The sequence below is a fragment of the Oratosquilla oratoria genome, chromosome 14 (assembly GCF_046742065.1).
Source record: "Oratosquilla oratoria isolate Oo_2021 chromosome 14, ASM4674206v1, whole genome shotgun sequence".
NCBI classification, from domain to species: Eukaryota; Metazoa; Arthropoda; class Malacostraca; order Stomatopoda; family Squillidae; genus Oratosquilla; species Oratosquilla oratoria.
The window spans coordinates 61,283,275-61,295,774 of NC_134790.1; the positions used below are offsets into that span (position 1 = coordinate 61,283,275).

General features: G+C 41.2%; 1 protein-coding gene across 1 annotated transcript in view; it reads left to right on the forward strand.

Annotated features, from left to right (window-relative positions):
- The window catches only part of Sema1a (semaphorin 1a), a 212,924-nt gene that overhangs the window by 138,329 nt on the left and 62,095 nt on the right, over positions 1–12,500 (forward strand). Inside the window, exons 3-4 of the mRNA XM_076197580.1 lie at positions 4,516–4,615; positions 9,270–9,315. Of these exons, the coding sequence (XP_076053695.1) occupies positions 4,516–4,615; positions 9,270–9,315 (146 nt within the window). The remainder of the gene's footprint in view (positions 1–4,515; positions 4,616–9,269; positions 9,316–12,500) is intronic.

Below are 12,500 nucleotides of genomic sequence, written 5' to 3' on the forward strand. Positions count from 1 at the left end.
ATTTCTCTGTGCAGCAACATACTGACGCTTTCACTTGTTTCATATGCTCTTTTTAGTCCCAGCTCTCTCTCTCTCTCTCTCTCTCTCTCTCTCTCTCTCTCTCTCTCTCTCTCTCTCTCTCTCTCTCTCTCTCTCTCTCTCTCTCTCTCTCTCTCTCTCTCTCTCTCTCTCTCTCTCTCTCTCTCTCTCTCTCTCTCTCTCTCTCTCTCCATTTGATAACAAGCTCTCAGTTAAGTGTAGAGTGGAATTTTGATGCTCCTGTGATATATATATATATATATATATATATATATATATATATATATATATATATATATATATATATATACATATATATATTGTAATATTACCTGACGCTACGGATGCCTTTGCACGCACAAGAAAAATATCGTTTCCTTCGTTTTTCTTTCTGGTTCTTATATATATATATATATATATATATATATATATATACATATATATATATATGTATGTATATATATATATATATATATGTATATATATATATATATGTATATATATTTCTAAACAGAAATGTAGTAGCACATTTGTAAATGACACACTGGAACCCACAATGCGTAAGCAAATTGTGAACGTTCAACAAAAACCGAAGGAAGTTGAGTCACCTGGTGTTTATTGTTTGCCCTGCAAATATTGTGATTTGGTTTACTTGGGTCAAACCGGGAGACTTGAACACTACATTGGCAGAACATGAAAGGTCAATTAGGTATGGGCAAGAAAATTCGGCTGTATTTCTTCATGTAAAGAATAAGAATCATTCTTTCGACTGGGGTAAGGCCAGATTAGTGTTCAAGTCCCACTGCGGTTTCAGGAGGAAAATAGTCGAATCAGCATTAATTGAGGAATGCCCTAATATTAATATTTCTAAAGGGCAGTGGACACCTGACATCATCTCACGCGCAGCAGTGAGCAAGCTGGTGCGGACGTTACATCCCCCCCTCTCCTCACCCCCTCCCTCCTCCGCCACCCCAGTTTGCCCCGCGCCTGAGTGAGGTCAACTGTCCACATCTCTTCTTACTGTAGTTTATAAGTCCCCTCTGTTCTCTATCTTATGTACTTTCCTGAAGAGGGCTACAGTTGATAGCCGAAATATAGGATTCTTCTTTATTCGAAGTTTATTCTTTCTCGGACTGTGGGTTCCTGTGTGTCATATAGAGATATATATATATATATATATATATATATATATATATATATATATATAAAGATGCAGCTCAAATGTTCCCTTTGAGAAAATTTATGAAAGATCTTCATTTTTTTCTCGTGTAGCTTCCAATTGAGAAAAAAGATAGTTTTTAACGTGCGAGAGACTACATGATAATCTTTTTGAATTTCATTTCACATATTAGCCCAAAAATAACCAAACTTCTCTCAAACCCTCTCTAAAATGAATAAGTAAATTACCAGGCTTTGATGGGTCATGGTAGAGTTACCCTTCATGGCGCATTTTTACCAGCGTTTCTGTTCTTGTTGACCACCCAAGACTGCCTTGGAGTCATACGGAACAGATGGGAAGGGTAGTCGAAGGTGAATTTCAACAATTCTCTCTTTTGAGTTGAGTTTAGATTAGTTTCCACTGATAAAGTAAAGCTGCGTGACTCTGGTCCGTACAGATGAATCCATTAAGGACCAAAGCCCTTCTGTTTTGAATGAAATAGTATGTTGACAGCCAGAAAAAATAAGTAAGGTGAGCACTAAATTATGACGTGTGTGTATATATATATATATTTATATATATATATATATATATATATATATATATATATATATATATACATACATACCTACATACATAAAAGGCTTTTTTCCCCTTACATGGGAGGTAGGAAAAAAAAAAAAAAAAACAGAAACCACTCCCACCCATTCCATCTCTTACATAATCCACTCCCCTCCCCCCCCCATCACATCTTGGCACCTCCTGGCTGACGGGTCATCCCTGCATCCTCTCCACTTCCCTGTGTCAGAAGCAGTGCCGCAAGATACAGCACATCCACAACAAGGCCGCTGCATTAATTCAGCGACCCCCCCCTCTCCGTCCCCTCATGCAGAAAAGGAGAAGACGAGGAGAAATCCCTTCGGGCTGCGTCGATTTATTTCTCATACATACTCCCTCACCCCATCCCCCACCCCCTCTTGCATCACAGCATCATCCATACACAACTCTTCTCCATTCACCCCTATCTTCTGTCCTCTCCCGTCCTTCCTCAACAGACATTCCACTCTTTCGTAATGCCCCTTTTACCCCATCCATCCATCTCATCCTAGGACGCCCCCTCATATTCACTCCTAACACCTCTGCCTTCCACACCTCTTTTACTAATCTTTCTTCACTCATTCTTTCCTTGTGTCCAAACTATTCCAATATTCTTTCATTAATCCTATCTTCCAACTCCCTTTCCACCCCTGTTCTCCTCCTCACCTCCTCATTTCTCACTCTATCCAGCCTAGTATCATACTTCTCAGACATTTCATCTCAAACACATTCAAACTCCTTCTCTCTTCCTTTCTTATGTTCCATGTTTCTGTCCCCGTACAGTGCTGTCGGCACAATCACTCCTTCATATAACCTCCTCTTAGCATCCATTCCCTTTTTAGTCCTTCAAGACATTTACTCGCTTCTCTCAATCTACATTCTACCTCCACCCCCACTCCTCCCTTTCGTGCCACATTCGCATCCAAGTATCTAAAACTATCCACTTCCTCCAGTCTCTCTCCCTTAATACTCACTTCCAGTCTGCTGCCACTCTCTCCCCTTGTACATGTCACCATCTTACTTTTGCCCACATTTATCTTCAGCTTCCTTCTTTCACACACCTCAAACTCTGTCACTAACTTCCTCAATCCCTCCTCTGATCCTGCTACAAGCGCAGTGTCGTCAGCAAACAACAACTGGCTTATTTCCCACTTTTCTCCATTTTCTTTAACCATCTCCAACCCCTGACCCACCACCCTTGCATTCACCTCTCGCATCACCCCATCCATGTATAGATTGAACAGCCAGGGCGACATAACACATCCCTGACGAAGTTCCACCTTTACCTCAAACCATTCACTCTCCGTTTCTAATCCTAACACAAGCTCTACTACTCTCGTAAAAACTCTTGACTGCTCTTAACAGCTTTCCTCCTATCCCATGTATCTTCAGTACCTCCCACAGTGTCTTCCTGTCTACCCCGTCGTAAGCCTTTTCCAAATCCATAAAAGCCCAAAAAACATCCTTACCTTTTCCTATAGCTTTCTCACATATCTGTCTTGCCAAAAAAATCTGATCTACACGACCACTACCTGTCCTAAAACCACACTGTTCCTCACCAATTACTCCCTCTGTTCCTCTCCTAATCCTCTCAATCAAGACCCTCCCATAAGCCTTCCCAACTACACTCAACAAGCTGATGCCTCTGAAACTACTACACTCACACCTGTCCCCCTTTCCCTTGTAAAGTGAAACTATACAGGCACTCCTCCAGTCCTCCAACACTCTACCCTCTCTTAAACAAATATTAGATAACCTCACCAGCCAGTCCACCATAATTGTAACTCCTTTTTTCAGACATTCTGCCTGGCATCCATCCAACCCAGGTGCCTTATATGCTCTCATCATCTTAACAGCTGCTTTCACTTCATCTTTCCCTATTTCTCCTTCATTTTCCTCACTCATCACTCTCATTTTCTTAATTTTGTTCATGTCAGCACCATCTGAAATCTAGAGCAGGTTGATTTCAATCATTACATGTCTTTCCTCCGGGAGTGCATAGTACATAGGGCAAAGGTGACCTCTGTCAATGCTCAACGATGGAATGTGTGATTATGGCTCCGTTAGACTCGTTTCACACGTATCGACTTTTGGCCGTGCTCCATCCACGACACGACGTCGTGTTCTCAAATAACCTTGAATGTCAATGCACGCTTTCTCACGTGGTCGTGGTCGTGACGTGTGAAACCGTCCATAGACACCTGTGGGTATTTGAGAGCACGACGTCGGGTCGTCGACGGCGCACTGCGAAAGGTCGATACGTGTTTAGTTTCTTGAAACCCTTCGATAAGGTTACACAGTTTTCACGTGTTTTGTTTTATGCCTTAACTTTAGAAAAATGTTACCGTATTGAACGGGTTGTACCCTTCCTGTTTTACAAGGAAAGAATATCGATGGAAAACTCAGACGTTTTGTTTATTTCTTATCAACGAAATTATGTTTGCTAGATGCTCCGACAAGAGTAGACCATTCAAATGGTTACCAGGTTTATGGATTGGAAAAAAAATATTCGGAAGGAAATGGAAAACTGAAGCGAAAATACCGATTTATGATTTTTTGCTAGTTTGAAGAAAAAGTGTTATAAATATTTGTATGCTTATGGAGATAGTTTGTTCAGACTCCATGCCCTGTTTTGGGAAAATGTATAAGTTATTTTTCTTAATAAAAAAGATATATTTATGGAGTTAAAATTTATTTTAGACTATAACAGTACTGACTTCCGTCTCTTCTCTTTCTTTCAGGGGACAATGACGTCATCAAATTTATCGGGAACACCACTTACGACGACCACTTCAAGCTCATTCTGCCAGACCCCGCAGGGTACCTCCTCGTCGGAGGAAGGTGAGTTTCCTCCTCCATCTCTTCTTCCCCCTTCTCTTCCTCCTCCTCCTCTCCTCCTGTCCTCCTCCGCTTCTTCCTCTATCCGGTTGCCTTTGGATGGCCTTGGTGTTGGTGTGACACACACACACACACGCGCGCGCACACACACACACACACACACACACACACACACACACACACACACACACACACACACACACACACACACACACATACACACACACACACACACGCACGCGTAGAATTATATGCATATGCACCTAAATATATACATACAGTACATACATGCACATCAAAGCACGTTTAGATATATACACGTGATCCAAGACCATGGAGAATCACACGCACACACACACACACACACACACACACACACACACACACACACACACACACACACACACACACACACACACACACAGTGGCACAGTTGGTAGAGCGCTGAACTGGGAAGTAGAAGAGCTCCCAGTACCCAGTTCGAATCCTGCCCAGGGGCGAAATTATTTCGGTATCGCTGTGCCTCGGGTCGTTACTCTGACTCTCGTGGGCGGGGAGTTGTGTGTGTGTGTGTGTGTGTGAAAGGTCATAGCATTACCCATAGATCGGTCATACGAGCTCTGAGCTCTCTTCCGGGAGGGAAATAGCTGTCGATCACGAGTCCAACACTTGATCCAAAGACCAAGGTGAATACACAGACACACACACACACACACACACACACACACACACACACACACACACACACACACACACACACACACACACACACATATATATATATATATATATATATATATATATATATACACTGTATATGTTTGTGTGTGTGTGTATGTATATTTAAACACGCATAAATACATTCATGCTTGCATAACAACATACTGTACATGCATACATCTATGCATACATAGTTTTATGCATACGTACTATTCATTTATACATATTTCCATGTATTTTTGTGCATATATATGCATATTACATGCATATCCCATAGTACATAAACACATACATGTATACATTTATGTAGGTTTATATGTTTACATGCATGCTGTCATACACACATTTATGCTTAGTTACATTATTACATACATACATACATACATACATACATACATACACACATACGTTTATGCTTAGTTACATGATTACACACATGCTTGCATGTATGAATACTGTCATACATACACATATATTTATGCTTAAGTACATACATACATACTGTCATACATACGTCCATATATGCTTAAGTACATGAATACATACATACATACACACATACCGTACATTCATACACACATCCGTATACACATATAACGTACATTTAAACGCGCCATACGCATTTTCCATCCCAGGTAGATAAAAGCTGATGTGAAAAGAGAACCCTAGTTTTAGGATACGTTACCTAAGAGGGGACTGCAGTCAATGGAGAGAATTTATTTATATATTTATTTATATATATATAATTTTTTTCAAGATAGAAAGGGAAACAAATGGATGATGGATGTGAGTGGATGGGTGTGCATACCTTGGCTGATGACCCTTGCCTTACAAGCGGGAAGAAGCCTTTTGGTATATAGATTCTGTTTGATATATTTTATACTTTGTTGTGGTGGTATACTTCACAGATTCTCGTCTTTCTAACAAAAGTTTTGTTATCTATAATGTTATTGACAGTAATATTTTATTTCGCTATTTATTTATTCATTTATTTGCTTTCGAGATATCTAATATTTGTTTCGTAAGAATGGTGTTCCCAATAACAAATCGTTATTTCTAAATCACTAAAATTAGCGTGACAGTAGCCATTTTTTTCTAATATTTATTTATTCATTTATTTATTTATTTATTTTCGGACGGTAGTCAGTGTCACAATTTTTATTTAATTACTTATTTATTTATTTTTGACTTTCAGGAGATTCGTTTCTCCGAACAAGTTATTTTTTTATGAAATTCGTGGGAAACAAATAATAATAATAACAGCGTTATCTTAGTTTTTAAATCTTAAAATCTCTGTGTCCAAATCGCGCTCGACAATTTGACCGTTATTGGCTTCAGCTAATTCCTCTAGCAGACAAAAAACTTAGGTTATATTAGGGTATCATCTTAGAGTAACCTCGCAGAAGATGGATAATCATCATCTTTAACCTCACAGAAAACCTCATCCTACCTTTCCCCACACTCACTATCCCGAGACAACAACACAATATTTCTTTCCTGAGTGACCTAGTGTCTGAGTGAAACAGGGCAACACCACCTATCCCATATACGCAACACGCACGCACCCACCCACCATCCATATCCTGTTTTTAGAACGAATGGGTTGAACTAATGATGACAAGCCGTCTTTAGAATCCTTTCCCTCCCCTCTCCTCCCTTATCCCTCTTCCTCCCTCTTCCCCTCCATCATCCCTCTCCTCTCTTCTATCCTACCCTTCGCTTTTTCTTCGCCCCCCTCCTCCTGCATTCCCTCCTCTCCTATCTCCCCTATCACTCCCCTTCCTTCCCTCCCCTTCCCTCAGCCCTCGTCCTCCTCCCCTCCCTCATCTGTGTCGTCCTCCCCTCCTCTCTTCTGTCCTCCCCTTCGCTCTTCCTTCGCTTCCCCCTCCTCCCACACTCCCCTCCCTTCCCCTTCCCCTCCTCCACACCTCCCTTCCTCCATTACACTGTTGATTAATTATATTATGGCTGACACATTGTGTGCCGCTGTGGCTTGGTAGGTTTGTGTTCACCTTGCAGTATAAGTATGAGGACTGAGGAACCCCATCATCGGTACGATCTGGTCTAGAGGCCGCCGGATAGATCTGGTCGGATCCGACCAGATTGGATCGTGTATGGTGTCGGTCGGACAAAACAAAATCAGTACATACACGATCCAGTTTGGTCGCATCCGACAAGTTCTGTCCTTCGGCCTCAAGACCAGATCGGACCGTGGATGGGTGGGGTCCCTAAGAATCATGGGTTCTTGATGACCGCCACTGGCCTCAGCTACTATGGATACTTTGACTGTAGCTCAGCGCCCTCAAGGGTAAGCTCCTCTGCACACGTGATCACGTGACTGGGCTTGCCTTCAGAAGCGTCCAAAGCGGGGAAAGATGAAGTATTATACATAGTAATACTGACCAGGGCTGCCAATTCCATGCCTCACTTGAAGTCCTCCTCAGGCTTTCGCCATTCGATTTTGTTGAGATCCTAATGTAGGCCTGTATTTTTTTTTTTTTTTTTATGACCTCGGTGTTGCTGGCACGGCTGTCGGTCACCGATTGAATGGTTAATGGGTTGATTGATGGGTCGGTTTGGAACGGTCGTAAATTCTGCGGATATAGCAATCTTGACTTGGGTGGATATTGCCACTTCGGAGTGCATAGTTGAACGGTCCTAAATTTATCGGTTAGTTCAGATGTGGTTAGCTGGCTGCAGCGGTTATTGCGTTGTTGGGCGAATTCATCGGTTGACGCAAACGCGTGCGCGCCTGTATAAGTTACTCCTCTCCCCTCTCTTCTTCCCTTTTCCTTTTCTCCTCCTCCTTTTCCTCTTCTTCCCCTTCCTCCTCCTTTTTCCTTTCCTTTCCCCCTTCCCACTCCCCCCCTCTACATATCTCCTCTTCCTTTCCCCAATGTCCATTCACCTTCCTTCCTCCTCCCACCTTCCCCTTCTCCCCTCCTCCTCTTTCTCTTCTTCTTTCCCTTCCTTCTCCTTTTCCCTTTCCTTTCCTTTCCCCCATTCCCACTCACCTCCCCCTCTACATATCTCCCCAACCTTCCTCCCATCTTCTCCATTCACCTTTCGTCTTCCTCCCCTTCCCCTTTCCCTCCTCCTCCTCTCCCTTCTCCCCCTTCCCTTGCCTTCCTCTCCCTACCTTTACCCTTCTTCCTCCCTCTTCCTTTCTCTCTTCCCCTCTCCCCTCCTCTCCCTTCTCCCCCTTCCCTTGCCTTCCTCTCCCTACCTTTACCCTTCTTCCTCCCTCTTCCTTTCTCTCTTCCCCTCTCCCCTTCTTCTCTTCTCCCCCTTCCCTTCCCTTCCCTTCCCTTCCCTTCCCTTCCCTTACTCTCCCTACCTTTCCCCTTCTTCCTCCCTCTTCCCTTATCCTTACCTCTCCCTTTTGGAAGAAGGCGAGAGAGGAGAATGAAATGGGTTATGCCATGTCGTCAATAGCAAAACAATAACGCGACGATGATTTTGCAAGCCAGAAGAAGAAGAAAATAAGTTGGGTTGGTAGGTGACAAAGGCAGCAACTAGTAGGCCGAACAATGCACGACCTACATCTTGACACGAAGGACAGATAGATCGAGTTGGGTACAGTTCCTCCGCTTCAAGAATTTCGGCAAACAGGAAGCGATTCTTAGGCAGTGGCTCTGGGGAAAGAAGATTATATTACATAGATTATGTGAATAAATAAATTGATAAGTAGTTAAAAATAAAAGATAAAATAGATTAGAAAATAGATTTTATAAATTATAATCATAATTTGGCACCGTTTTGGGCTTTTAATATGCAAAGCAGCCAGATACTCTTCAAGGAAGGGAATAATTTATTTCACCAGATTAATGGGGACTCATTTGGCGTTTGGTTATGTATTGTGACCTTATTTATTTAATCTGCATTTCAGGACTCATTAGTTTTCTTTTACTAATATTTTTCCTTTTTATTTTGGCAGGAACGTGATCTTCAACCTGAGTCTGACTGACCTGATAGAGCACAGCGTAAGTGTACCAGCCGTTGACCACAAGTCCAGCCTTGCACGAATTCCCCATGCACCTCGTGTAACCCCAACGTCATTTCCATCTTGTTTACCTGACGTTGTTGGCGGTCCACTATTGGTCGTATTCCCACGGGCTGCGGGTTTCTTCCTCTTCGTCGGTATTGGAAACTGCTCCCTGTTCATGTGTGGAGTTTTGTTCGACTTGTTGGCTGGTGCTCTAGTTTTATCTTCATGTTCAACAGAGACCCTTTCCAGCCCCTGCAGTGGATGAGGACCACTTACTGCGGGCTGCTTGTAGACTGTATCATACCAATTTCAATTTGCTTAGCATCACCAGTTCCCCCGTCCCATTGTCGTTTTACTTGTATGTGTGTTTATATACATGTAATCGAGAATGGTGTATTGAAACAACCTATGGAGGATGAATTGAGACAGTCAATATTGCGAAGTTGTTTGATTCAACATACTTTTCCTTTTGTGCTTATTAGATACCCTTAGGCTATAACCACAGACTTTGTATATACAACTTTTCAGTAGGAGGTTGTTAAAAGCATATAAAAACCATTCAAAAGCATATAAAAACCATTCTCCTTTAAGGCAAGATTTTTTACCCACGCGAAAGTTCGTGTTATAAAACCAATAGTTTTGGTAAATTTACATAACACTCCTTAAGTTATTTGAGATTTTAGATACATTATGTATTGCATACTGATTGTAAAATAGTTCAGGTTTAATTTAAATTAAATTGAAATAAAATGTCTTTAATATTTTTGCTGCTATAGCCTGAATTACTTGGTGTGTCTCAATTTACCCCATTTTCCTGGACTGAATCAAAGTGCCTTTCTTATTTTTGTAAAGAATAAATAAACAAATAGTCTTGCACACTTGTTCACGAACTGGTCAGTTGCCCCTCCATACTCACATTGAATACAAACTGCTTCAATCTTATGGGTCAGAGTACAAAACCAAATAAGGAAAAATGTCTCAATTCACCCCACTTGACACTGTAGTATGTTTGCATGTATGTTTTTCGAAAAGCAGCAAAAGGGAAAACAAATTAAATGTCCTCAGTTGTTAGGGTATAACGATTCGAAGTCAATTGCTGGTGTAGGGGAGGGGAGACGTCTTGAAACCTTCATTTTGAAAGAATTCAAGTCATAAAGATGTTGAAAAATACCAAGGGGAAGAAAGTCCCAATTTCCAGGTGGAAGGAAAGACAGCGTACCGGTTGAATCTTGCAAAAGGTAATTGCACAGTAAAGGAAAAAGACGTCTCAGAAAATCTAATGTCGTGTTGTATTTTAAGGATGAGATACACTCGGTTACCAAGTTCAGAAGAACAGTGACAGTGAAAAATAGCAATAGAAAATTTATAGAGATACAGTATTGCGGCGGACAAGGTGGAGCTGAAGGTTGTCAGTAAGAAAAGAAGTGTTAATAAGGTGAACAGGTTTTGATTCCTTCGCTTAGAAGCGCTGATTGAAGAAAGTCACCCCAAAATTGAGAAACAACGTACTCCATACAAGAACTAACAAGTCCCCAACATAGAGTTAGCAACTGAGTTGGGGTAAGGGGATTTAAAAGGCGGAATAGAGCACCAAATTTCATTGAAACTATTGTAGTAGAAATATCAGTGTTCTGGTCAAGAATATATTGTTTAGTGTCATGAGGAAAGAGATCTGTGCCGTCGAGTTAAAAGGGCTTTGTGAAATATTGTGTCGAGTTAAGATGTGGAATATCTGACTTTTGGGAGTACTGGAAGACACAAGGTTTTGTTTGCTCCAAATCAGATATCGTAGTCAGGTGTTGTACACCCATCCCTCAAGAATAATAAAACTCAGACTAAGAAGGATGTCTAGAGGGTGCCATAGACAAGTGCAGAGTAATGTTTTCAACATAAAACTGTATAGGGGAAGGTGCGTGGTGAAGTCGGTAATTGTAAGTATTGCAAAATGAATAGGAGAAAACCTTGTGGGACACCAGAAGTTACAGGCATACAGCATCTTTGAAGTGGGAAAAAAAAAGAAAAAAAAAAGGAGCAGAGACAGGCATCGATACCGTAATAGGATAGCTTTGGAAATGAATATTTGTGCCAGACTATCAAATGTTTCTGATGTTTAGCGCAATAGCATAGGCCCTACCAAAACCCGCCAAAGATTATCAAATGTTTCATAACCTACCTGGTAAGGATCTCACCTTTCTCACCATACACCAGGTAGGGCGATGCCCTGTCAGCGATGATGCCTCACGAAGTCCCTCCACAAGTCCCTATCAGCATACAGCTGCACACTCTCCACCTCTTCCATAGTTCTTCCTCTTGACTCTATGGCTTGTCTGATACCGTCTCTCCATCTCTTCCTGGGTCTTCCTGTTGGACGCTTTCCTTGTGGCTGCCACTGGTAGTATTTTAATGGGTACTGATGCACATTCATCCTCATGACGTGGCCAAACCATCTTAATTGGCTTTTCTCTACATATTCTAATATTGGCTCTATTTCCAGCTCTCTTCTTATTTCTTCATTTCTTATTCTGTCACACCTTGTTACACCTTTTATTATTCGCAGTACTCTCATCTCTGCTGCCTGTATCTTACTTTTCAGCCTTTCTGTCAATGTCCATGTTTCTGACCCATATGTTAGAACTGGTCTTAAAATATTTTTGTAAATTGTTAACTTAACCTGCTTGGGTATAAGTTTTTCTCGCATCAATGGATATAGCGTTCTTAAATTATTTGTATGGCACTGTATTCTATTTAATATTTCTTTTTCCATATGACACCTTTCATCTATCTTTACTCCTAGGTATTTAAATTCTTCAACTAATTTCAGTTTTGTGCCTCCCAACCATATTTCTATCTCTTCTTTTTGCCTTGCGACCATCATTACTTCTGTTTTATTTGTGTTTATTTTCATTTTCACTCTTTTCAATGCACTGTTCCAAGCAGTTAATGTATTTTGAAGTTCAATGGTGTTGTTTGCAACCAGTGCAATATCATCTGCGTATGCCAATGTAATAACTTCCTCTCCTGGTAAGGATATTAAAAGAAATAGATAAACAGTGAATTAAAGCTAGAGAACGGGAATTGAGAAAGGTCACCCTTCTTTGAAACAAGTTGAATGTAGACCTATTTCCAGCATAGAGCTTAAGAGTAAGTTAGAGATGAAACTGTTTTGATTAGGCAGGAAGT